Genomic DNA, 22,665 nt, shown 5'->3' on the forward strand with positions numbered 1-22,665 from the left:
TGGTTTTGACTCGCATTTTCTTGATGACAAGTGATGCTGAACATCTCTTCATGTGCTTGTTGGCCATTGGCGTGTCTTCTTTGGGGAAACGTCTATTCAGATCCTCTGCCCATTTTATAATCAGATTGTTTAGTTTTTATTATTGAGTCATATGAGTTCTGTACATATTTTAGACTCATATCTTGAAATACAGATCACCAAAAAAGTTCAGTAACTCCACTTGTCAGCACAAATCCCCAATAGCAGATAGACATGAAACATTTAACAACTTGGAGATCTCAAACTCTGTGACAAGGACCATCTACCTGCTCACACAACTCACACGCTGGATACAGATGCCCAAACTTCCCCAAGCTCTCATATTCCAGAGATGCCCACACAGCTTGTAAATGCAGACTTATAATTGGCTCAAGGGATTCACTCCACTGAACACAGACACCCAAGTTCAGAATGTGATACTCTGAATACAGACTCCCCAAATACTTCTAGAACCTCACAATCTGAAGATAGACACAGAAACAGAGCGGAGGCTTGTGGACAGACCTATTTTGGGTACATACCCCAAACTCTCTTGAACACCATACACCAAGAATACAAACCCCTAAAGAGCCAGAGACCTCCCGTCCTGGGAAACAGCTAGCCAGTTCAGGGCCCTTAAGAACAAAGTCTCTGACCAGCCAATAGGCTTCACACTGATTCAGAGTGAAGGCTGATTCAGAGCCTTTCAACAGCTCAGAGGGCTTGTACTCTGAGTTCAGAGAGAACCACCAACCTTGGGGGCACAACCCCCATGGAACCTAGGGTCTTCCAACCCTGCACAGGAAACACGAGAGAGCCGGGAGACTTCAAACCTGGGACACAGACCCTCAAGTTGCCAGAAAGCTCCACGTGTGAGCACAGACCTGCCAACAGACTTGTGACACAGACTTCTCAGCAATGCAGGGACCTCATACCCAGAGATACACACCCCCAAACAGCTCAGAAGTATCACACTCAGGGACAGGGGCACTCAAGACCTCACAAACTGAATGACCCCCCCCCCCCCCCGCAAACTGTTGAGAAACTCCAGATGCTGAGGAATGCCAATCGAACCCACAGGAGCTATGGCCTCACACCTGTTAGAATAACTTTCCACAAAAAGCTAAGAAATAACAAGGGTTGGCGAGGATGTGGAGAAAAGGGAACCCTTGCATCCTCCTGGTGGAAGTGTATATTGGCATAGCCACCATTCCACCCATAGAACACAGTATGAAAGTTCCTCAAAAAAAAGGAACTACCCTATGATCCAGTAATCCCACTTCTGGGTTTATCTCCAAAGAAAGTGAAAAGAAGACTTCAAATCCTGCAGCCTCCATGTTCGACTGTAGTGTGAGTCCCCATAGTCAAGATATGGAAACAACCTGAGTGTCTGTTCGTGGAGGAATGGATAAAGGAGACATGAAAAAAAAAAACTGTATGTGCATAATGGAATATTATTCAGCCACTAGAAAGAAGGAAACTCTACCGTTTGCCACAGCGTGGAAGGCCCCTGAGGGCATTATGCTAAGTGAAATAAGGCAGACAGGGAGAGAGACAAACACCAGGTGCTTTCACTTCTATGTGGAATCTACATCGAGCTCAGAGAAACGGAGAGTAGAATGGTGGTTGCCAGAAGTAGGGGGGGTGTGGGGACAAGGGGAGGTGTTGGTCCAAGGGTACATGCTTCCTATTATAAGATGAATTTAAGTTCTGGGGATCTCATGTGCAACATGCTGATCATAGCTAAAAATACGGTATCCTATACACCTGAAAGTTGCTAAGAGAGTGGGTCTTAAATGTTTTGCCCACAAAAAAGAAATGGTCACTGTGTGACAACAGGAGGGAGATGTGAGCTAATGTTTTGATGGTCCTCGCTGTGCAATATTTAAATGTATCAAATCAACACCTTGTACACCTGAACCGTCCACAATGTCATATGTCAATTACATCTCAGCAAAGCTGGGACATAAAGGAAATGATGACCATGACCCCCCAAAGACAGCAGAGTCAGGACAGCGTATCCACAGGCACACACAGCCCCCAGCTTCCTGCTTGTTGCATTTAGACCGGTTTTGACTCAAGCCAAGGGAGCAGTTGCATTTCTTTTGCTTTGGGTGAAAACTAGTCCCCCCCACCTCCGTGCATTGGGGTCCCTGAGGGGCCCAAGAAGAATTCCTATCCTGGGGGAAGGGGAGACGTGGGTACAGACCTAGGAAAGAGAGCCACCCCATGTAGGCGACAAAGCAGAGACGTGCTCTTAGCCAGCCAGCAAGTGTTCCCTGCAAGGTGTTAACAGCAGGACTGGCATTTCCTCCTTGCGGAGAGAGGGGAGGAGGGAGGGAGGGAGGGAGGGAGGGAGCGAGGAGAGCGGAAGGAGAGTAGAAAGGAGGTGCACAGAAAGAAGCACTCGGTTATCTGGTCGATCGGAGAAGCGGCGCATTCCCACGCAGCCTTGCTCCTGTCCTTCCCCGTCCCTGCAAGTGCAGGGCCCCGTGGCTGGTCAAGCCCGCACGGTTCGCTGGGCGCCAAGCGCAGGGCGGGGCTCCGGCTGGCGGGCGGGGGGGGGGCGGTGCCCAGAGCCCCGAGCCCTGCCTGCGCGCGGCCGGCCGGCTCCCCGGGGAGGGCGCCCCTTGATCGCAGCGCCCCGGCCCTACCTGAGCTGGCGCGGCTCGCAGTCCACACCGGGCAGCAGCAGCCGGGCCGCCTGGCGGACGTCGTCGCTGTCCATGGAGAAGCTGCGGCGGTGGCCGGCGTGCGCCACGGCCACCCGGATCCACTCCATCAGCGGCGGCAGCACGAGGAAGGGCCTGCGCGGGAGAACCGGAGAGAGTTAGGGCCGCCGGGTGGCGGGGGCTGCCGGCTCAGCCCCACCCCCTCCTCGCCGGTCCCATCCCAGTCCCGCGCCCCCATCACCCGCTTCCCCCAACCCTCTCACCCCTCCTTTCCGCCCCGGGGACCCTGCCTCTGATTTCCCGAGTGGTGGGAGAGCCGTCGGAGACATCCTGATCGCACTGGTGACCCCACTGGTGACCCCGGGGCAGGCTCTCCAGAGTCTTTGGGCCTCGGTTTCCTCATCTGCAAAGCTGGGATCAAGTGGGCCGATCCTGGGAGGGTTATCTCCCTCAGAGATCATGTGAACACACAGGAGATGGCTCACTTAAAGCACCAAGCACTGGGGGCCGGCCTTCGTGAAAACCCCAACAAACGCCTGAGGTGATGAGTCCTGGGGGCTCCCCATTCTGGGCCCAATCCTAAGGTGTCCTCCAACTCTCCCTTCTGGCCTCCCCACGCTCCCTTTGTGGAGCTCTCCCAGCCCCTGCTCTGCCTGAGCACTGGGCTGCCAACAGGCTAATTTTTAGCACCTGGGAAAGCTGCACAGGGCCAAGTGGACAGGCAGTCCTCCCGGAGATCCAGGCCTCGGGGATGCCCAGTCAAGGCCCACAAAACTGTCTTAGTTGGGGGGGGGGTGGGGGGGGGGGGGGGTTGGAGCCACGCCCCTGAAGCTCTGGGAGCCTCAGGTTCTCCACTGGCTAATGAGACCACAGCAGGGGACAGCTTGTTTGCAAGAATGAACAGAGACAATGCCCAAGGCTCAACTATACACTTTGCAATCTCATACATTTGTGCCAACTTCCAGTTTCTTCCAATGATCATTATCTACTCTGTCCTTCCATTAGGATTAACGGGTTGGTGGGGAAGCTTCTGAAGGAATTCCAATTTAATTCATCTAGGATGGGGCTGGATATTGGTAGTTTTTAAAACCTCCCGCGTATGAATTTAGTGTGAATCAGAATTAGGAGAGCTTGTTAACATACAGATGGCGGGGCCCCAGTCCCAGATGGTCTGAGTCTATGGGAAAGGTGGACAAGAATCTGCATTTCTCATGAGTTGTGCTGATGCTGCCGGCCTGGGGCTGCTCTCAGAACTTCCGTCCTAAAGCACTGTATGGGTAGAGGGCCTGGGTGTGTGTGTGTGTGTGTGTGTGTGTGTGTTTGAAATGCTGACCCCTGACCTTGTCTCCAGAGATGCTGATTGTGTCAGGTCCATGAATATAATTTTTAAGAAGCGGCCCCTAAGATACTGATTTAAATAGACCAAGGAACACACTTTGAGAAATGCACTGTGTAGACCAAAAACGCTTCCAAGATTTAGCAGAGCCCCTGCCAGGGTGAGGCAAGTGGGGTGCCTCGGGTGCAAAACTGAAGGAGGCCAGGTCACGCACATGTGTCCTAGGCACCTCTCCTGCCTCACCTTGACCCCAGTGCCACCATTCCATCCGGCATGGCTGCTGGGGGGTGGACCGAGGGTGGTAAAGGGAGGCTTGACAGGCAGCAGCAACCCCCCCCCCCCCCCACAGTATGCAGCCGTCACAAGCTCCCCACCAAGTTTTTAGCGGTGAGTTCTGGTCTGCCTAGAGAGTGAGCTGTTTCTGAATGTTAATATTCAATAGCTAAATAAACCTTTTACATTCATCTCCATTAATCTCACTCATGATCTCCTCTAAATGCTTGGGACCAACACACGAGCTACTTACGGTTCTGCCTATTTTCTAGATCAGGAGAATGAAGTTTACTGAGGTTAAGTGGCATGTCTGGATCACAAGGTTAGCAAGGACGAGAGCTGGGAGTCGGACCCAAGATGTCTGAGTACATAGGTCACGTGCCAAACCCCATGTGATCCCGACATTCCCTTGTCTAACTTCCCAGCATGCCTCTGATACCAGCATGCACCTGCTACCCCCCCAGCAGAACCTGCTGATCTGGTCACAGACCTTTGCAGGCACCCCAGTTTCATTCCCGGCCACGCAGCTCAGTCCCCCGTCTGTAAGGCCTCCAGCCCTTTAAAAATCCACATCCCACTTCACCTTCAAACCACAGTGCAAATCCTACCTTACCCTAAACGTTTCTCCTGGTGTGGACCCCTCCCACGGCGGACCCCACTCCACTGGCTTTGCTGATGCCCCAGTAGAATGGAAAATCCATCGGAGCAGGGACCCGGATCTGCTAGGTTCACTGATCCACCCCAACCCCTGGACAGGCCTGGCAGGCTGGAAACACTTGATAAATATTTGTTCACAAGACTCAGATTTACCCATTTCCTACTAGGTGAAATGGATGCAATTGAGTTTTCTGGCCCCTCGGACCTGTAGGGCAGCCTCCCAGGGAATTTCTGGCCAAGTCAGCCTGCTGCTTGGGCTGTCTTCCTCATTCTCTCATTCTCTCCATCACCTAAACTGAATCAGGCACTCAATAAACACACACTGACTTGAAATTGAATTGGATTCTACTGTCTCAGGTGAGCAAGACTTATTTTTGTCACCATGTCTCCATCACGTAGAAACCAGCCCCGAGCGCTTGGGAGAACTCTCCTCTGGGAGAACTCTCCTCGTCAGAGGCGGCTCCTGCCATAACGTCCTGCCTTTCCTTTGCCCAGTGCCCCTGGAGCGCGGCCCCCAGCTCCCAGTCCCTGGGGGGTTGTGTCTCTCCCACGCAAGGCCCCTCGGCCGCTGCCTCTTCCCGAAGTGCTGAAGCCCAGGGCGTGCTACCAGCTGAGGGAGACTGAAGAGGAGAGGTCGAGGCCCTGCTGCCTTCAGGTTCACGCCCGAACCAAGACAGCTGGTGAGCACCAGAAAAAGAAACCTTGAGCCCCAGGATTCCAAGCCTCCTCTGGAAATTTCTGTGTACCTGTTCTCCTTTCAACGCCGCCTTCTCTTCATCACCCCGACTTCAATAGTTTATAAGCTCATGAATTCTTTGCCAGCAACTCATTTAAAAATCTTCTTATCTCGTCTACTCAGAGGCGGGGAGAAAGTGTTATTGGTGATGTTTCTTTGGGAGGCGTTGGAGATGGGAAAGAATTCTAGGGCCTTGAGCTAGTGGCGGGGGGAAGGGGGAGAAAGCAGGAGAAAGATGGCCTTCTCCTTAGGTATTTTTAAAGGGAACAATATTCCACTGGCTACTGACTTTGTTCTGAAGTTGTCCTCAGTGACTAACACCTAGAGGACGCTTGGGAAGCCCATGGCTTTGTGAAGTGGTTCTGAGACTGTGCTCAAGACCAGAACCCCACATGTGTGTGTGTGTGTGTGTGTGTGTATGTGGGTGTGTCAAAATTCCCAAGGCCTTGGGCTACCCCCAGAGTTTTGGTTCAAATCTGGGGGTGGGGCCTGGGCATGTGCATTTGAGATTAGGTCCTCTGGGAATCCCAGAGCAAGCTGTGGTTGAGAACCCCAACTGGGTGGCCTGAGGTGAACAGAGAGGGGGACACGGTCCACTCTATCAGGGCAGTGGCCGTCGAAATCTTTACTGTGGTGTTCAAACAGGAGGTCTCTGAGGCTCCAGAAGGGAACCGGGGATTTCACAAGGGAAGGGGTCAGGGGTTCCAGAAAGGAAGAGCAAAGTCTAGGTGGGTTTCTTGCAGAGTCAAGAGAGCAAGTCCGCTCAGGAAGCTCGTTGGGCCCAGATTCCAGTGGGAGATGAAGAACATACATGAGTGGGGTCTTCCTGAAACGGTGAAGGGAAAGCAGGTGAGGGACGGTGACCACTCAGAATTGAAAGGGAGTTCGGTTGGGGAGGGGCTGGATAATAAGGAGAATGCTATGGTATGTTCAGGACTCTGTGGAACTGGATTCTAGTCCTGAACCTGCCAAGAGCTCACAGTAGGACCCTGGTCTTGGATCAGATGGTCTGTTTCAGAGGTCAGCAAACCTATTCTGTAAAGGGCCGGATAGTAAATATAGGTTTCATGGGCCATCTAGTCTCTCACTCAACTACTGACCTCTGCTGTGATAGTGGGAACGCAGTCCCAGAGAATATGTACAGGAAAGAACCTTGCCGTGTTCCAAGAAAACCTTATTCACAAAATCACAACGGGTCATAGGTGGCTGACCCTGGGTCTTTCTGGTTCCTTCTTCCTCTAAAATTCTTTGAGGGTATAGACAGGCGGCTCCCTGGGGGCTCAGGAAGAAGCCCTGAGATGGGAAAATACAAATAAAGGTCCTAGGAATGGGGACAAATAGCTTTGGAGAGATTTGAAAACAGGACCTTCCCACAAAGAGGTCGTGTTTGCATCTGGGGAATACTGAGCCACAGGCATGCCCAGAGGTAGTACCTCAAGAATTAAAGCCAAACCTGGCCATGGGTGTGTAACCGATGAAATGTCATCTGTTGACCTCACTTATTCATCTCACAATCCGTTAGGGAGCACGCATGTTGGAGGCACACTTCCAGGACCGGGAGAGAGAGAATAGGACTTATCAAATCCTTGCTCTCACAGAACTAACAGTCAAACAGGGACAGAGATAAGGAACACATAAACCAATAAGTAATAAAGCAATTACACACACCATGGTCAGAGTCAGGGTGCTGGGATAGAGAATACACCAGGCTGAGGTAGGGTGGTGGAATGGCCTCTCTAAGAAGGTAACAAAACCTCAAAGATGTGAAGGAATGGGCCATATGTGAATGTTTGTGTAGAGAGACGCATGCTCCAGGTAGCAGTAACAGACTATGCAAAGGTCCTGAGGCAGAAAAATCCTTTGCAACTCACCAAGGGCTTTCATGGGCATCATCTCCTATTTTGGCCCTCCAGGGCAGCTGGGGCGGCCAGGACACAAGCATGGAAGGGTCACTGTGGCAGGCTGAATAACAGCTCCCAAAGACATCAAGTCCTATTCCCTGCAACCTGTGAATGTTGATGGCAAAAGAGACTCTGCCCCTGTGATTCAGTTAAGATTTTGGGAAGGGAAGATTAACCTGGATTATCCACGGCCCTAAATGCAGTCACAAGGGGAGGTGTAAGGAGAGAGTAGGAGACATGAGGACAGAAGGAAGTAGCTGGACGAATGCAGGAAAGGGGCTGTGAGCTGAGAGATGCAGGTGCCTCCAGAAGCTACAAAAGGCAAAGGGATTCTCCCCTGGAGCCTCCAGAAGGAACCAGCCCTGCTGAACACCTTCCCTTTAGGCCAGTGAAACTGATTTCATACTTCTGGACTCCTGCACTGTAAGATGATACTTTTGTATTATTTTAAGTCTTCGCATTGGTGGCAACTTTTTTTTTTTTTTTTTTTTAACAGCAGCCATAGGAAATGAACACAGAAGGTTATCGCCAGGATTGACTGGGATGGTGTACGTGGCCTGGCCCCCGGTCCCCGATCCACAGGTGGCAGCTGTGCTCGTCAGCACCACCGGCTTGGTTTTCAGCATCACTCAAGTGTTCTCTCCACTGGTGGAGGAAAAGCCTGGCTACGCAGGACACCATTCCTGCCTTCCCTCTTTAAACCAAAGCAAACCCCTGCAGTTGCTATGCCTTTCCTTTATAAATTGTCTGGCCTTGACTTCACATCTCTGTTATTTGTTAAGCCTCAGACTGGGGAGAAATTTAGATGTTTGGCTGTGGGTTAGGATGCTCCTAATTCTAGAGATACAGAGAGTGAAGAAGAGTAGCAACATTGATAGCAGACAGTATCCAAGGCTGGTTTCCATAGCAATAGTCACTGTAATCGCACTGTATTTGCGGGCACCAGAGCTAAGCAGATGCAGAGGTCAGAGGTGGCTTGCTTACTATAGTGACGGCCCTCTTGTCCAGAGGAGAGTCACGCTGCCCTCGAGCATGGTTCCCACAGAAGGGCCTGGGGTCAGAGAAGCCAAGGGGTGTGCTTGAGGTCAGTGCTTCTAGAACATGAATGTGCACAGGAATTGCCTGGGACCTTGTGACAATGTGGGTTTTGGATTCAGTGGACCTGGGGCAGGGCCTGAGATTTTACATTTGTATGTAACAAGCTTCCAGAAAGCAGGGAGGGTGAGTTCTCTTATGTGTAAAGAGGAGAAAGCGAGTCCAGGAGTGAGACAGTTACAAGAGGGCGTAGAGGCCCAGGACACAACGGAAGGGAAGGGGGAGCTCATTTGGATCCGGAGCTGCGGAGGCTCTTGTGAACCTAGGTCGTGAGTTTGTGCCAAGCCACAAGGGAGGCTGGGACAGCAGGTGTCTGGTGATTGCAGCTTTGATCCTGGGAGTCGGGTTCTGCCCCCCCCCGCCAGGCTTCTCCTTTAGTCTCCCTGCAATCTTAGGAAACAGACACTTTCTGCCCCAGGGGAGTGTGTTCTGACCCAAGCACCCACTCCATTGTCAAAAAAGGTATTTGGTATTTGTGATGGTGTTTACCATCATCCTGGAATGTAAGTACACCTTCTAATGGCTGATTTTATCTGTCCACTTGGCTAGACCACAGTACCCAGACGGGTGGTCAAACGCTAGTCTGGATGTTGCTGGGAAGGTATGTTTCAAGAGATTAGCATTTAGATCAGGGGACTCTGAGTAAAGCAGATTATCCTCCGTCAGGACGGTGGGTCTCATCCGATCAGACCCAGGCCTTAGGAGCTGCAAAGACCAGAGGGTTCTGCCCACCTTGGCCTTCAGACCTATGCTGGGAAATCAGCCTGGTAACCCCCTGTTTCTGTGTGGACTGGGCCCCCTCACCGTCACGCACCATCGCCGGGGCGGGGAGGAGGCCTGGGGGCTGGGTCCCTCCGAAGACCACTTCCAGCATCCTGAGGGTGCCTAAACACTGCGTGGGGATGGTGAAACAGAGACCTCACGGGTGGGCTCAAAGCTTTTAGGGCAGAACAAGACATTTTGTACCAATAGGACCAATCTTTTGGGTGTGAAAGGCAGCCCCACGAATAGGCGATTCTATAAACTTCCCAAAATGGGGCAAGGGCCAAGGGGTGCTGGGTGGGAAGGGGACTTCTGCTCATAGTGCCAGCATGCCCTATTAGATGCTCCCTCTAGGCGGAACAAATACGATATACCATACCGAGGACTAACCGTCTCCTCCCTCCGCCTTTGCCCCGACTTCACCTCCCTGCCCATTCTGGGGAAGAAGGTTCCTCCTCCACCTGCCCCCCATCTGCTCTCCTGGGGACGAGGCTCCAGCACGGACCTGCCTGCCCCTTATCTCGGCCCCTGCTCCTTTGCCTGTGGCCACCCCCATCTAAGCACCCCACGTGCTCCCGTCTCCCAGTCAGAACAGGATAGGAGCCCCAACGATGGAGAGCGAGAAGTCACAGCTCTCCGGGGACTGAAAAATCTCTCCCTGGGGAACTGGTTAAAAGGCACATTCCTGTGTTCCCCCCAGCTTGCTGGGTGCATGGGTCTCCTGGGGCTGGTGTCACAAGGTACTACATACTTGGCGGCTTAAACAACAGAAGTGTGTTCTCGCACAGTGCTGGAGGCCAGAAGTCCAAGATCAAGGTAGCAGTAGGATCGTATTCCCTCCAGAGGAATGAGGACAGAGCTCATTGCTTGTCTCTTCCAGCTTTTGGGGGCTGCCAACATTCCTTGGCTAGGGCTGGGGCTCCCTCTTTTCCTCTCTGCCTCTGTCCTTATATCTCCTGGTCCTCGCCTGTGTCAAATCTCTTTCTTCTAAAGATGGGACGTAGGACCAGCATTAGGACCCTTAACTAAAATCACTCCTGCAAAGACCCTTTTTCTTTGTAAACTGTAGGCTGCAGAGATCAGGACCTAGTATCCTCTGGGGCCATTACTGAGACAGTTACCCTGGGTTGATCCGCACCTTGTTCATTCCCTGCAGGGTTTCTGATGCCCAGCGCAGCGGAGCCCCTCACGACTAGAGAATGCCAGCTCCGAGCTGCTGGGTGCTTGGCAGCCCTGAGGTCCTTCCTTGCACACCACTCAGGGATCCAAAGACCAGCCTGTCCCTCTCCTCTCTGGGCTGCTGGCTGCACCCCAGCCAGGCCTGGCTTAGGGGCACAGAGCCTCTGCGGTGGGAACCTGATCTCGAGTGGGTGGAATGATGATGGGGCCTCGGATATAAATGGCCCTGGGAGGGAAGCCGGGGCTTCAGAAGTGGGGAAGCCACAGGCTCTGTTTGAGGCCGCCACAGAACCTTCCTTAGCAGGCTGAGCACTGAAGATCCACATTTGGGAGGCGGCGAGGGCTGCCCAGCCTCACATCCCTGGGAACAAGGGCTCCAGGAACCTTAAAAGGGCGGGGCCTGGGCTGGTGCAGGCTGAGAGGCAGAGGCCAGCAAGGGTCTGCAGGGGTCACCTGGGCTTGACCCTGCTTCCAAAAGGATTATCATAAAAGTCTGCAAAAGGCAGCACACAGCCTTACAAAGGAAACCTGCTGCTGGTGTGGTGCTGGTGTGGTGGGAAGGGCACGCACTCTAATGACAGAAGGCCCAACATGTGAGCCGGTGACTTGCTAGCTGTGGGTGGGACTTGGGCAAGTTGCTTCACTTCTCTTGTGCTTCAGCTTCCTTCCATGTAAAATGGGAGAAATAGGCCACTGCACAGGATTGTTGTGAAGATTAAGACAGTCTCTGTAAGGTGCTTAGCACACAGTAACTGCTCAACAAAGCCAGCTGCCATCAAGCATTTGTCTTTTATTAGTTCGCTTGATAATGACAAGAACCATAAAGTACTATTCTTATCTTCATCCCACGGATAGTGAAACACAGGCACAGAGAGGTTAGACAACTTGCCTAAGGGTACAAAGTTATAAGGAGCAGTACTGGGATCTACACGTAGGCACTAAGACCCAGAGCCAGGGCTAGTAGCCAGGCATTCTCTCATTTCCAGGCAAAAGAAAGAGCACGTGCAAAGGCCCAGAGGCAGGGGAGGCATAGTGCTTTGGGGGAATTCGGCTTGATGAGGTTAGAGCTCAGGTGGAGGAGAGAGCTCAGGGGAGGAGGTGGACTGATAGGATAACACTGGAGAGAGACAGGGAAAGTCCATATAGGGCCCATTCCTTCTGGAATAAAAGCATAAACTCCTAATACTCTAATTTATCCTCAGTTAGGACTGCAGTGGAAAAACACAAAGTCAGAAAAGCATCTGAAAAGAAATATCAAGAAAGGACTGACGGGGCGCCTGGGTGCTGCCGTGGGTTAAGCATCCGTCTCGATTTTGGCTCAGGACCTGGTCTCAGAGTTGTGGGATCAGGCTCCATGCTCAGCAGGGAGTCTGCTCGAGATTCTAGCTCTCTTTTTCTCTCTGGTTCCCTCCCACCCCCGCTCACACCCTCTTTCTTAATAAATATCTTAAAAAAAAAAATGGATTGGCCAAAATACCTCTGAAAATGCAAAACAAAAGGTTCACTGTAACTGTTTAGAAAGTTAATGGAGAATATTTTTATACTCTGGCAGAGAGGACTGGGTGTCTCTCTGTACGCGTTTTCCTCTTTTTCCTTAGTAATAAAACCCCCAATTGTTAGCTGGGCTCATGACTACCTACTACACATTTTTCAGCCTCCCTTGTTGCTAGGAGACTGGTTCTTACAATGATATATGCAGAAGTTTCTTGTGAGACTTCTAGGAAGGGTCCATAGAAGGCCCAACTTTCTCTGGTCTTCTTCCATTCCGCTGGCAAAAGCGTAGATGTGATGGCTGGTGTAAAAGCAGCCACATTGGGCAAGGAGGTGGAAGCCACATGTTGATGATGATAGAGCAGAAGGACTTGGATTTCTGACAATTGCTTCAGTGGCCATACCTCACCTGGATTCTTACTTCCAGACTCTGTTTATATGAGACATAAGCTTCTATCTGGTTTAAACACCTGCTGTTTGGGTTTTCCATCATTCAGAGCCAAATCTAATTCTAACTGACACTAATATCACTTCCTGTAATGTTTAAGTTAAATCTGTATTTTTCCATTATTGTGTCATCATGGATTTGAATTCGTTTTCCCTTTACAAAAAAGAGGTGAATGGGGCACCTGGGTGGCTCAGTGGGTTAAGCCTCTGCCTTCAGCTCAGGTCATGATCTCAGGGTCCTGGGATCAAGTCCCACATCAGGCTCTCTGCTCAGCAGGGGGCCTGCTTCCCTTCCTCTCTCTCTGCCTGCCTCTCTGCCTACTTGTGATCTCTCTCTGTCAAATAAATAAATAAAATCTTTAAAAAAAAAAAAGAGGTGAAAACCTTCCCTTTTAATACTTATCCTCTAAGACTGCAAACTTGGAAACTTGAGACTGTATTTGTTCCTTGAAGCTATATGTATTAAAATATTTGTTACAATGAATTGCTTCTTCATTTAAAGGTGTAAACTATGTCACCAGAAGTTAAGTTGATTTATCGACTTTGTGAAAATACACTGACAATGGCCTTGAGCTCATCATAATTAACCTAACTAATAAAAATAACAACACAGATGCTCTTGAAATCAGAAACATATCTGCAAGTCTTTATCCTTGCAGAAGTTATCCTGCAAGGAAACATGATCTATTTAAAATTAATAAATCAATTTCATTTAATTTCAGCTCTTCTCACCAGCTTTGTTGAGATGTTATTGACATGTAACATTGTGTAAATGTTAAGGTGTAAGGCATGATGATTTGATACACTTAGAAACTCCAAAATGATTACTAGGGTAGGATTAGTTCACACATCCATCCCCCCCCAGAAAATTATTCTTTCTTTTCTGTGGTGAGAACATTTTAGATCTATTCTCTTACCAACGTTCAAGTGTAGAAGATAGTATGGTTAACTATAGTCACTACGTTGCCCATTATTAGATCTCCAGAACTTATTCATCTTCTAGTGGAAGTTGGTACCCTTTGATTAACCAACCTCTCCCCAACTTCCCTGTCCCCGAGCCCCTGGCAACCACTGCTCTACTCTCTGTTTCTGTCAGCTCAGCTGTGTTAGATTGTACCTATATGTGAGATCATATAGTATTTCTCTCTCTGTGTCTGTCCTCAAGGTCCATCCATGTTGTAAATGGCAGGGTTTTATTATTTTCTCATGACTGAATAATATTCCATTAACAGATCAATCTTAAAACACCATCTCTTTCCTCCCTACCAAAAAAGGGGCTAAAAGGCGAGACTGAACACGGTCTAGGAGTATCCCCCTATGCTGTCCTTGGTGTTCATACCACTGGGCTGTGGCTTTGAGGAAATGATATTCTTGTTCTCTTATAAGAAACCCTTTGAACTCAGGATAGAGCTGGTGTGGCCAAGCAGCTGAAAGTCTAATTACATTCAGTTTTAGTTAATTTAACTTTAAATAGTCACGTGTGGCTAGCAGCTGCCCTACTGAGTAGGGTTGTTCCAAGGGATGTCCTTCAGGTCTGTATAATTGCAGACAGGAATCCTGATAGAATGCTAGTGGAAAGAAGGCTACATACAGGAGACATTAGGTAACCTAAGTTTTTTTTTTTTTTTTTAATATTTTACTTATTTATTTGACACAGAGAGATCACAAGTAGGCAGAGAGAGAGAGGAGGAAGCAGGCTCCCTGCTGAGCAGAGAGCCTGATGCGGGACTCGATCCCAGGACTCTGAGATCATGACCTGAGCTGAAGGCAGAGGCTTAACCCATGGAGCCACCCAGGAGCCCCAGGCAACATAAGTTTTGATCCAGTTTTTCCATGAGAACAGTGTGGCATCGACTAAGACACTGAACGTTGATAGAATGCTCTGAATGATAGAAAACCCGGTTATTTGTCTGGGAAGGAAGGAAGGAAGCTAGGCCAAATGAACTCTAAGATCTGCAGGAAGTAGGAAAAGGCCATGATTTCATACTTGTCCTTTGGGGCAGGGTGGGGGGCACTTTACATAATGAATACTATTGTTTACAGATGTGGCCACGGGACTCAAAAAGACCCCGACCTGAGCAGAGTCACTAATTTCCCTAGGTGTAACCCTAGACAGTGTTATAGATTGTTCTTATTTTAAAGATTTTGTTTGCTTGAGAGAGAGAGAGAGAGAGCACTCACACGTGAGCTCACCAGCGTGCAAGCAAGACAGAAGAGGGACAGGCAGAGGTGAAGGGAGGGGAATCTGAAGCAGATTTTCCTGGACTTGGGGCTGATCTGACAAACCAGAGATCACGACCTGAGCCGAAACCAAGCATCCGACCCTTAACCAACCGAGCCTCCCAAGGGCTCCTAGATTGATTTAAAAAACTCCCCAGGTGACTCAGATCATCAGAAAGATCTAAGAGGATTAGCCCAGGATAGAACTTGCTAAAAGTCAGAAATGATCCTCCTGTGAACAGTTTTTTTGGTAAAAATTATGTTGTATAACTAAGTCATTATTTATACACGATTATTAGATAAGCATCATCTGTCTCAGCGTATACCAAAGCCCCACAAATAACTGGAATAATAAAGTAAAAAAGAGAGTGTTATCATGTAGAATGGGGGGGGTTCCTTTGAAAAGGTAGCCGATGGAAATGGGATAGAATTTTCCAGTAAGAAGAGAACAGAAAAGGGACATGGAGAAAGCAAGCAAAGAAAAGAAAACTTCCTGGAGAGCCTTAAAAATCAAGGAAGAGACGGGGTCAAAACAGAGGCAGTTCTGGTGCTCATACAAAACAACTCTGGTCATGTAGCAGATTTATAGTCTCCACATGCACGAGAAGAAAACATATGTGCAGTTTACTTCTCTAAATGTTACCGATTCTACATTTTGCAGAATCTGGAAGTGAGAGATGACAGAAACTAGAAAGGTAGGTTTAGATTTTAGATTTTAGAAAGGGCTATTTCGTAGGTTGGACTCTGCTACTACCTAGGAAAGGAGTCCTTGAAGAGGGCAGTGCTCCAGCGAAAGCCTCTCCAGCTGCACACGCAGAAGATCCAGGGCCGCTCATCCGGGGATGGCAAGAAGCCTGGGCGTGTCTGCGCCTCACCTGTCACAACCTCTCTGGTCCCCTCCGGAGAGGGCACTGCAGCTTCTCTCTGCAAACCAGCAGGTGAAGGTGTTGAGTCCTAGGGCCAGCCCCAGGGCAGGCAGAGAAATTTCTAGCTCGAGGGACCAAAGCAAACCTCATCCAGGGATGAGCTTGGGCTGGGGAAGGGAGGCCCAGGGGGGTCAGGAACAGCACTTCTCGGAGAGGGAGGGATGCAGGCTGGCAAGCAGGTGAGGATGTCTGTATTTGTCTGGGACGTGGGCGCTGCTTCTGAATGGAAGCTGGGCGCATGGCGAGTGGATGAGGCAACGATGTCACTTAACCCTTAAATCCCTCTCTCACCGGGACAGTGAGGATGGTGCCCAGTGGTCCTTCCTTGCAGGGCCACGGAGAGCACAACAGGTGACACAGGTGTGGAAATACAATCAGGGGGAAGATATACATTCAGGCATCTCCACGTGCATCAGGCACCTAACACATATAGTCTTAAGTTGTTACCAGTTTAAACATCAGGGTAAGTAAAACTCAACTGGAAAGACAAGTCGGTTCACAAAGCCCTCACTTTGTCAGGGTCCTTTCCATTTCCTTGAAGCCCTCCAGCCCAAACTGTAGCAATACCACAGCCTGCCTGAAGGGGGAGCCCCCACACACATGCTCACTGCACAGGCTCTGTTCGCATGGTTTTTTTTCTCACCCGTTCCTTACACCTGTTCTCATTCTGCTTCCAGCTTCCCAGTCTTGCTGTATTCCTCTCTGTCCACCACTGGGGTGTGTCCAAGTTGAAGCTCTGCTTTCCTCAAATCTGACGATACACACCAGTTTCATGCCTTCCACCTTTCTAAGTCTATCCCCCTCTGGTAGCTTCCCGGGATACATCCTTCTTTCCTAGGCATAGACTCTGCGGGGGTGACTCCCCCGAGTGCTACCAGCAGAAACCAGGGCCGTGCAAAGGACAAAATGTAAGTCACCATCTTCTGAAATAGCCACCCTGCAAGCCAAAGACAAGGACACATCATCACAATGCTTGGGTGTTGACTCCACTGTCCAAATCACTAGAATGGGGAGCCCTGGAAATTATTAACCATGCTTATTTACTTTAGGTTTTCCTCTATGATATCAAGGACAGGGATTTTCATAGTAATAGGTGCTAAGTAAATGTTTGCCAAGTTAAATGGATAGCTATTTCCAAGAGCGCAAGGCTTTGGAGTCAGCTTTGGGCTTTCATCCTGGAGCTGTCCGTTAACTGGGCCAATGACCAAATCCCAGCAAGTCACATGAGCCCCTGGTTCCCATCTGGAAATGGGGTAACATGTGTCCTGCACACCGGCCTGGCACACAGAAGGGGTTTGGTAAATCACGGCTGTTTCTAAACAGTGAAAGGTTGCAACTGAATTAGGAATTGGACTGATTCTAGAAGCCCCAAAGAACAAAAGAAGGAGTAGTGGTGGTACCTTCCGTGAGCAGACTTCAGCTTGACATATGTTAGACCTCAGAGGAGTCTCATCGGTCTAAAGCTGGAAAGGGAAGGAAGCCTCTAGGACTGGTGCCTTGGTTGGGTGAAGTGTCCCGTGGAGAGGCCATTAGGAAGGAGATCTAAACATCCAGTGGGTGCTTGGACTAAAGGCTCCCAGTCCTTCCACACTCTATGAGTCCCACACTCCAAATTTAGCTGATTGGTCACTTATATACAGACTCTTTCTAAATTTGGACGATTGCATTATTTTCACAATAATTTCCTCATTCTAGTTGTTCTCTCCAATCTCTTCACTTACTCGCCAAGATGAATGTGGTAACCTGTAAATCTGGTCGTCTGATAAAAGTGTCAATTCTTGGCCTGGCCTCATCCCACATATACTTTCATTGTCTTGTGCTCCCACCTCATATCTGTCCAGCCCCAGTGTGTTCCGGCCACACCAGATGACCAGTTTTTTCTGGAACACCCGTGCCTGCTCCCATCTCTCTGCCTCTGCTCTACTCTTGTTTTCTTTCTTCTTTCCACCCTCTCCATCCAATTAAGTCCTAAGAGAGTGATCAAAGGTCACCTCCTCTGAGAAGTGTTCCCCAAGAGCCCCCCATAGGATACAGTTAGCTACTTGTTTCCCTCAACTGCCATATAGCACTTTGCACACAATTCCATGATACATGTGTAACATATTATTGCTATAATTTATGCCTTTATAACCACCCCAACCACATCGTGAAGGCATGAATTATTCACCTTTGTACCACCCCCCCCCCAAACTTGCAAGTAGTAGCTCTTGCCACCACCCGAGATGACATTTTATTTGTGTCTTTGTTTTGTCTCCTCTGTTAGACCAAGAGCTTCATGAGAACAGGGACGTATCCTGTGCTTGGCTGGATCGTCAGTACTTAGTACAGTGCCTTGTTCATAGGTCCTCAACCTTCTTTGAATGAATGCACAACTGTTTATTTGCTTAGCTTAAATTCTAGTGGGTTTCCCACTTCCCTGTGGGTGATGGTTCCCTGGAATGTTTTTATAAGAAGCAAATAAAATTATAAAAATAGCTAACTCTGGTTTATTTTCAGTTGTGTTAAGGGTTGGAATCCACGTAATTAAGATTCAATGAGAACCAGGCTTGGGTAAAAACTATGTTAAAAGTCAGGTCCAGAACCCTGGCCAAGGGCCCAGAATAAATCCCAGTGACCCTCAGAGACTTCAATAAGAAAGTCAGAAACGAAACATAAACAATGGGCAGGCATTAGGCACACATTCTTCTTGAGTTTAGATGTTCCTTGTACCCCCCTCTGCTGCCACAATGAAACTAGTGATGTGGTGGCGGGGGAGGCTGTAAAAGTGTCACTGTCCACAAGACTTCTGGAACAAGGCTGTGCCACAGTTCCAGAACAGGTGAACTCATACACTAACAGGTTTTAAAGTTGCTAAATGGGATTATTCATAGTGCTTTTCCATTTGTCCGTAACAAGGAGAGACTCGGGATATTGCAGTCCAGAAGCTATATGCTGTTCACGCTAACGTGAGACCCAATTCTGTTCAGTTCAGTGGAACCCAATTCAGTTCTGTTCCATTCAACTAAACTCAAATAATTCAATTTAACAAACTTTACCGTGCGTCTCACCACACATGAAATAGAAACCAAACTACGCTGCATGCCCAAAAGGCTCCGTGAGATTTGACCACTCACCTTGGACTTCATCTCCTACACTCTCCCTGCCCACTCATTCTGTTTCAAGCTCACTGGCCTCCCTGCTGTATCCTGCATGTGCCAAGAATGTTTCTGTCCCAGGGCCTTTGCACTTACTGTTCTCGCTGCCTGGCAAGATCCGTGTTCAGATAATGACATGGCTTACTGCTTCCCTTTCTTGAGGTCTTCGCTCAAATGCAATCTCCTTAGAGAAGCCTTCCTGGACCACCCTACCTAAAATTGCAACTTACGTCACTCACACATAATCTGAGTACCCCGTTTTACTTCTCTTTATACCAGTTATCTGTGATGGATACTTTATTATTTATGCATTTGTTCCTCATCACGCATAGGGTAGGTGTTCTACAGTGGTTGAATGGGTGAGTAAATAAATGAGCATCTACTGTGTACCAACTCATACACTAGGCGATACTGGAAAATGTCCCTGCCCTCAACAAACTCCTGAGCTCATGCAGAAAACATGAGAAAAGAAGCTATCCAAAGAGTTTTACGCATACAATCTTACAGGAGAAGGAGTCAAAATCAGCCTCAGCGAGAGGAGTGGGAGTGTGGTGCGAAACGCCACCTGGAGACTGGAATCTGCGACAGAGAAAGGCTTGGGAAGAATCCAGGGAGAGGAAGTTAGCTGAGGAAATGCAGAGCAAGCTCAGGGAACTCTGGACTGAAGCAGCTGAAGGGCTAAGGCGGTAAGAGATGTTGTGGAAGATGCATCTAAGGGATACTAAAGGCGTGAACAGGGAGGGCCATTTATGGAGTGGGCCGGGCACTGAACCTGTTCCCTGTTTATTGACTGTCTTCTTGGAGCAGAGGTCTGCGCTGAGTTTTGCAGAAGGTATAAGAAGTTAAGACCTGGACCCTGCTGTTCAATCTAGCAGAGGAATTTAGTGTGGCCACACGACCCCAATTTTCCAGGATAGCCCTGAGCACTAAAGTCTGTTTAACTGTCCTGAATTAGCTTTGGGTCAATCAAGTTCTTGGCTTGCTAGATTGGAGCATCAGGTAGCCAGCCATCAGGGAAGGAAGGACAGATAACCACGGTGTGAGGCTGACCATGAAGAGTGAGGTGGTCTTTTAAGGTGCTCTGGGGTCTGGAGAAGGACAGAGCCTCCAAGGAAGGCTTCGGAGACGGTGGAATGTGCTGTTCGTGTTTTCAACAAGGTGGTCCTTGGTGTTGCCTACTTACTGGTTTTTGTCTTTTTTGTTTGTTTGTTTTTCTTCACAGGACGTTCCTTCCACACCCTCCTACCATAGGGTCTCCTGGTAAAGGATGAGATTCTGCGTAAGGATCTAATAGCGGACAGTGTGACAGAAGACTGCAAAAAAAGGCTCACTCCAGCCTGGGAGTTTGAATTTTTCAGTGAAACAGAAGCCCGGGAAAATATCCACCTTCTTTTGCCAGCACATTCCACCTCAGGTCCTGGGCCCGCCTGAACCTGACTGGCCAAATCTTGACAGAATTCCTCACTCCAGTTTGAAAGACTCAAGGAAGCCCTCATGGGCAATATTTCTTATAAATGAGAAAAACAAAAACAGAGTAGTTTAAAATCCAGAATAATAAACACAACCACCCAACCAGTGATTCCTGGGGGAATTTGCGGAGACTTCCTAATCCCTGGCCGCCGCCAACAGCAGCCACCATGAACTCTGCCCACGGCATCTGCTCAAAACTTGCTTTCTGATGATGCCATATTAAGGCTCTGCTCCATTCTAGAAGCAAGGCAGGAAGCAGGGTGGGGATTTCCAGAGATCCCCAGAGCAGCTCTTTGGTTTCTATCTGGCCACTCACTACATGGCTTTTGGGCAAATCTCATGACTTTTCTAGAGCCAGTCTCTTTAAAGTTATGAAGAGCTGGTCTTCCCACTCCCAGAATGCAGGGAGACGGTATGTGTGGAAGACTCCTAGACACAGTAGAGTGCTGGCTTAAGAGATTTTTTATATCGACTGTGTGTTTCTTCCTGCGAAACACAGCAACTCACGGGATCTGGGATGGGGCCTAGGTAAGCTCGCCTCTCAGGGGTCCCCTTTTCTGCAATTTCTCATTCAAAGGGGCCATCAGAAGCATCATGAGTTAACCCCTCAGTTGCTCTGCTCCAAAGAGATTATTACTCTTTTTATATCCGTTCCCTCTGCATGGATGTTTTAGTCATGCTACCGTGTGCAGTTTTTAAAAGAACAGCAATTCACAAACTGGAAACAGCCCAAATGACCAGCAACCTGGGAAACATTAGGTAAATTATGGTGCATTCACAAGACGGAGTATTTTGCAGTCATAAAAAATGATGTTTATGAATGTTCTGCAGCAGAACCAGGAAGAATGCTTATGGCATACTAAGTGAAATAAAAGGAGATATAAAATTATATACACATACACAGTACAGCTATTTTAAAAAGCCCCACTCTCTGTATTAAAAACAAAGATGAGAAAAGGTATCAAATAATCATTCCAGCTACCTCTACATACCAGAATTGTAGATGATTTTCATTTTCTTTCTTAGGTTTTCCTGTATTTTCCAAAATTAAAAAAAAATCAGCATATATAACTTTTCAGTAGAAAATAGAATATTAAAATTTGAATTGAGAGCACCTTGTATTACCGTTGTAAAAAGGTGAGGTCCGTGAGGAGAGCAAAATGGAAGGAGGGGACGATGGGATTGAGTCAGTGGAAACCTAGGACAGTGGCCGACTAGGAGACGTGCCGACCCATGTCGGTTTCATGGGGGAAGTCAGACTTTGAAAAACGCAAGATCAACTCAGATGCTATGTCTACTGGGCAAATGACCAGATTTACTGCCTGGGCTGTTTTCCATAATGCGTGAAACTCAGGTATGTGCTGGCAGCTGTCAATATCACTGTTTCTGGAAGGATAAAACACAGTAGAAACTTGGCACAGGACAGATGGTTTGAAAGCAGGCTGACCCGGGGGACTGTTCTCTCTCCATGGGCCTTTCTGCTTCTGGGCACCCAGGGTTCCTGCTGGCCCTTGCCATGCTGGGCCACCCTTAGTTTGCACTGGGCAGCTTCAAGGGCTAATTTTCACTAATGTTCTTCTTCTTTTTTTTTTTTTAGACATTTTATTTATTTGACGCAGAGAGAGAGAGACCATGAGAGAGGGAACAGAAGCAGGGGGAGTGGGAGAGGGAGAAGCAGGCTTCCTGCCAAGTAGGGAGCCTGATGTGGGGCTTGATCCCAGGACCCTGGGATCATGACCCGAGCTGAAGGCAGACACTGAATGACCGAGCCACCCAGGTACCCGGCACTAATGTTCTTTTGAAAAATGTTTTCCTACATGTGTAGGATATTCATGCACTGTGCCCGAGGCCTCAGACATAGGGCATGTGGAGAGCTGCCAGTTCCCAGCAAAGGAGAAGGAACCAAACATCCAAGAGGCTCATGCAGCTTCCCTCGAGACCTTTCAGGCCAAGGGAGGAGGCCAGTTGGCGACTTCTCTTGCCGGGGGACATGGGAGATGGCACTCAGTCAAGCCACACGCTTGTCATCTGTCTTCGGGGCTCTCACAGGAAACTTCCAACCAGTTCCTGCATCGTGCCAGCCTCCATTCTCCTGCTGCTTTGCACTCAGACTGATCTTTATGTCCCCGTCCACTCTGTGCGAGGGCCTGGTTGGCTGCCAGAGAAAGCACGAGCTGATCAAAGCCCAGTCCCTGCCCACGAAGAGCTCAGACACAGAAGCAAATGGAAACACAGCAACGGCTGCGGCTATGCAGGAGGCGGCTGGGAGCACACAGGCTCTGGATTCGCGCAGAGTTTGGGCCTGACCTCCAGCCCGGCCACTCACAGGCTTATCTGGGTGACCTTGG

General features: G+C 49.1%; 1 protein-coding gene across 4 annotated transcripts in view; it reads right to left on the reverse strand.

The window, feature by feature from the left end:
• ABTB3 (ankyrin repeat and BTB domain containing 3) overlaps nucleotides 1-22,665 on the reverse strand; it is a 290,432-nt gene that overhangs the window by 73,882 nt on the left and 193,885 nt on the right. For 3 of the 4 annotated variants that reach the window (XM_059402170.1, XM_059402169.1, XM_059402171.1), the window contains one exon: nucleotides 2,673-2,825. In XM_059402170.1, coding sequence (XP_059258153.1) covers nucleotides 2,673-2,825 — 153 coding nt within the window. Of the gene's footprint in view, nucleotides 1-2,672; nucleotides 2,826-2,980; nucleotides 3,094-22,665 lie in introns of those variants that run through there. The other variant, XM_059402172.1, reaches the window with a different exon arrangement.

This window comes from Mustela nigripes, chromosome 6 (genome assembly GCF_022355385.1).
Source record: "Mustela nigripes isolate SB6536 chromosome 6, MUSNIG.SB6536, whole genome shotgun sequence".
Taxonomy (NCBI): Eukaryota; Metazoa; Chordata; class Mammalia; order Carnivora; family Mustelidae; genus Mustela; species Mustela nigripes.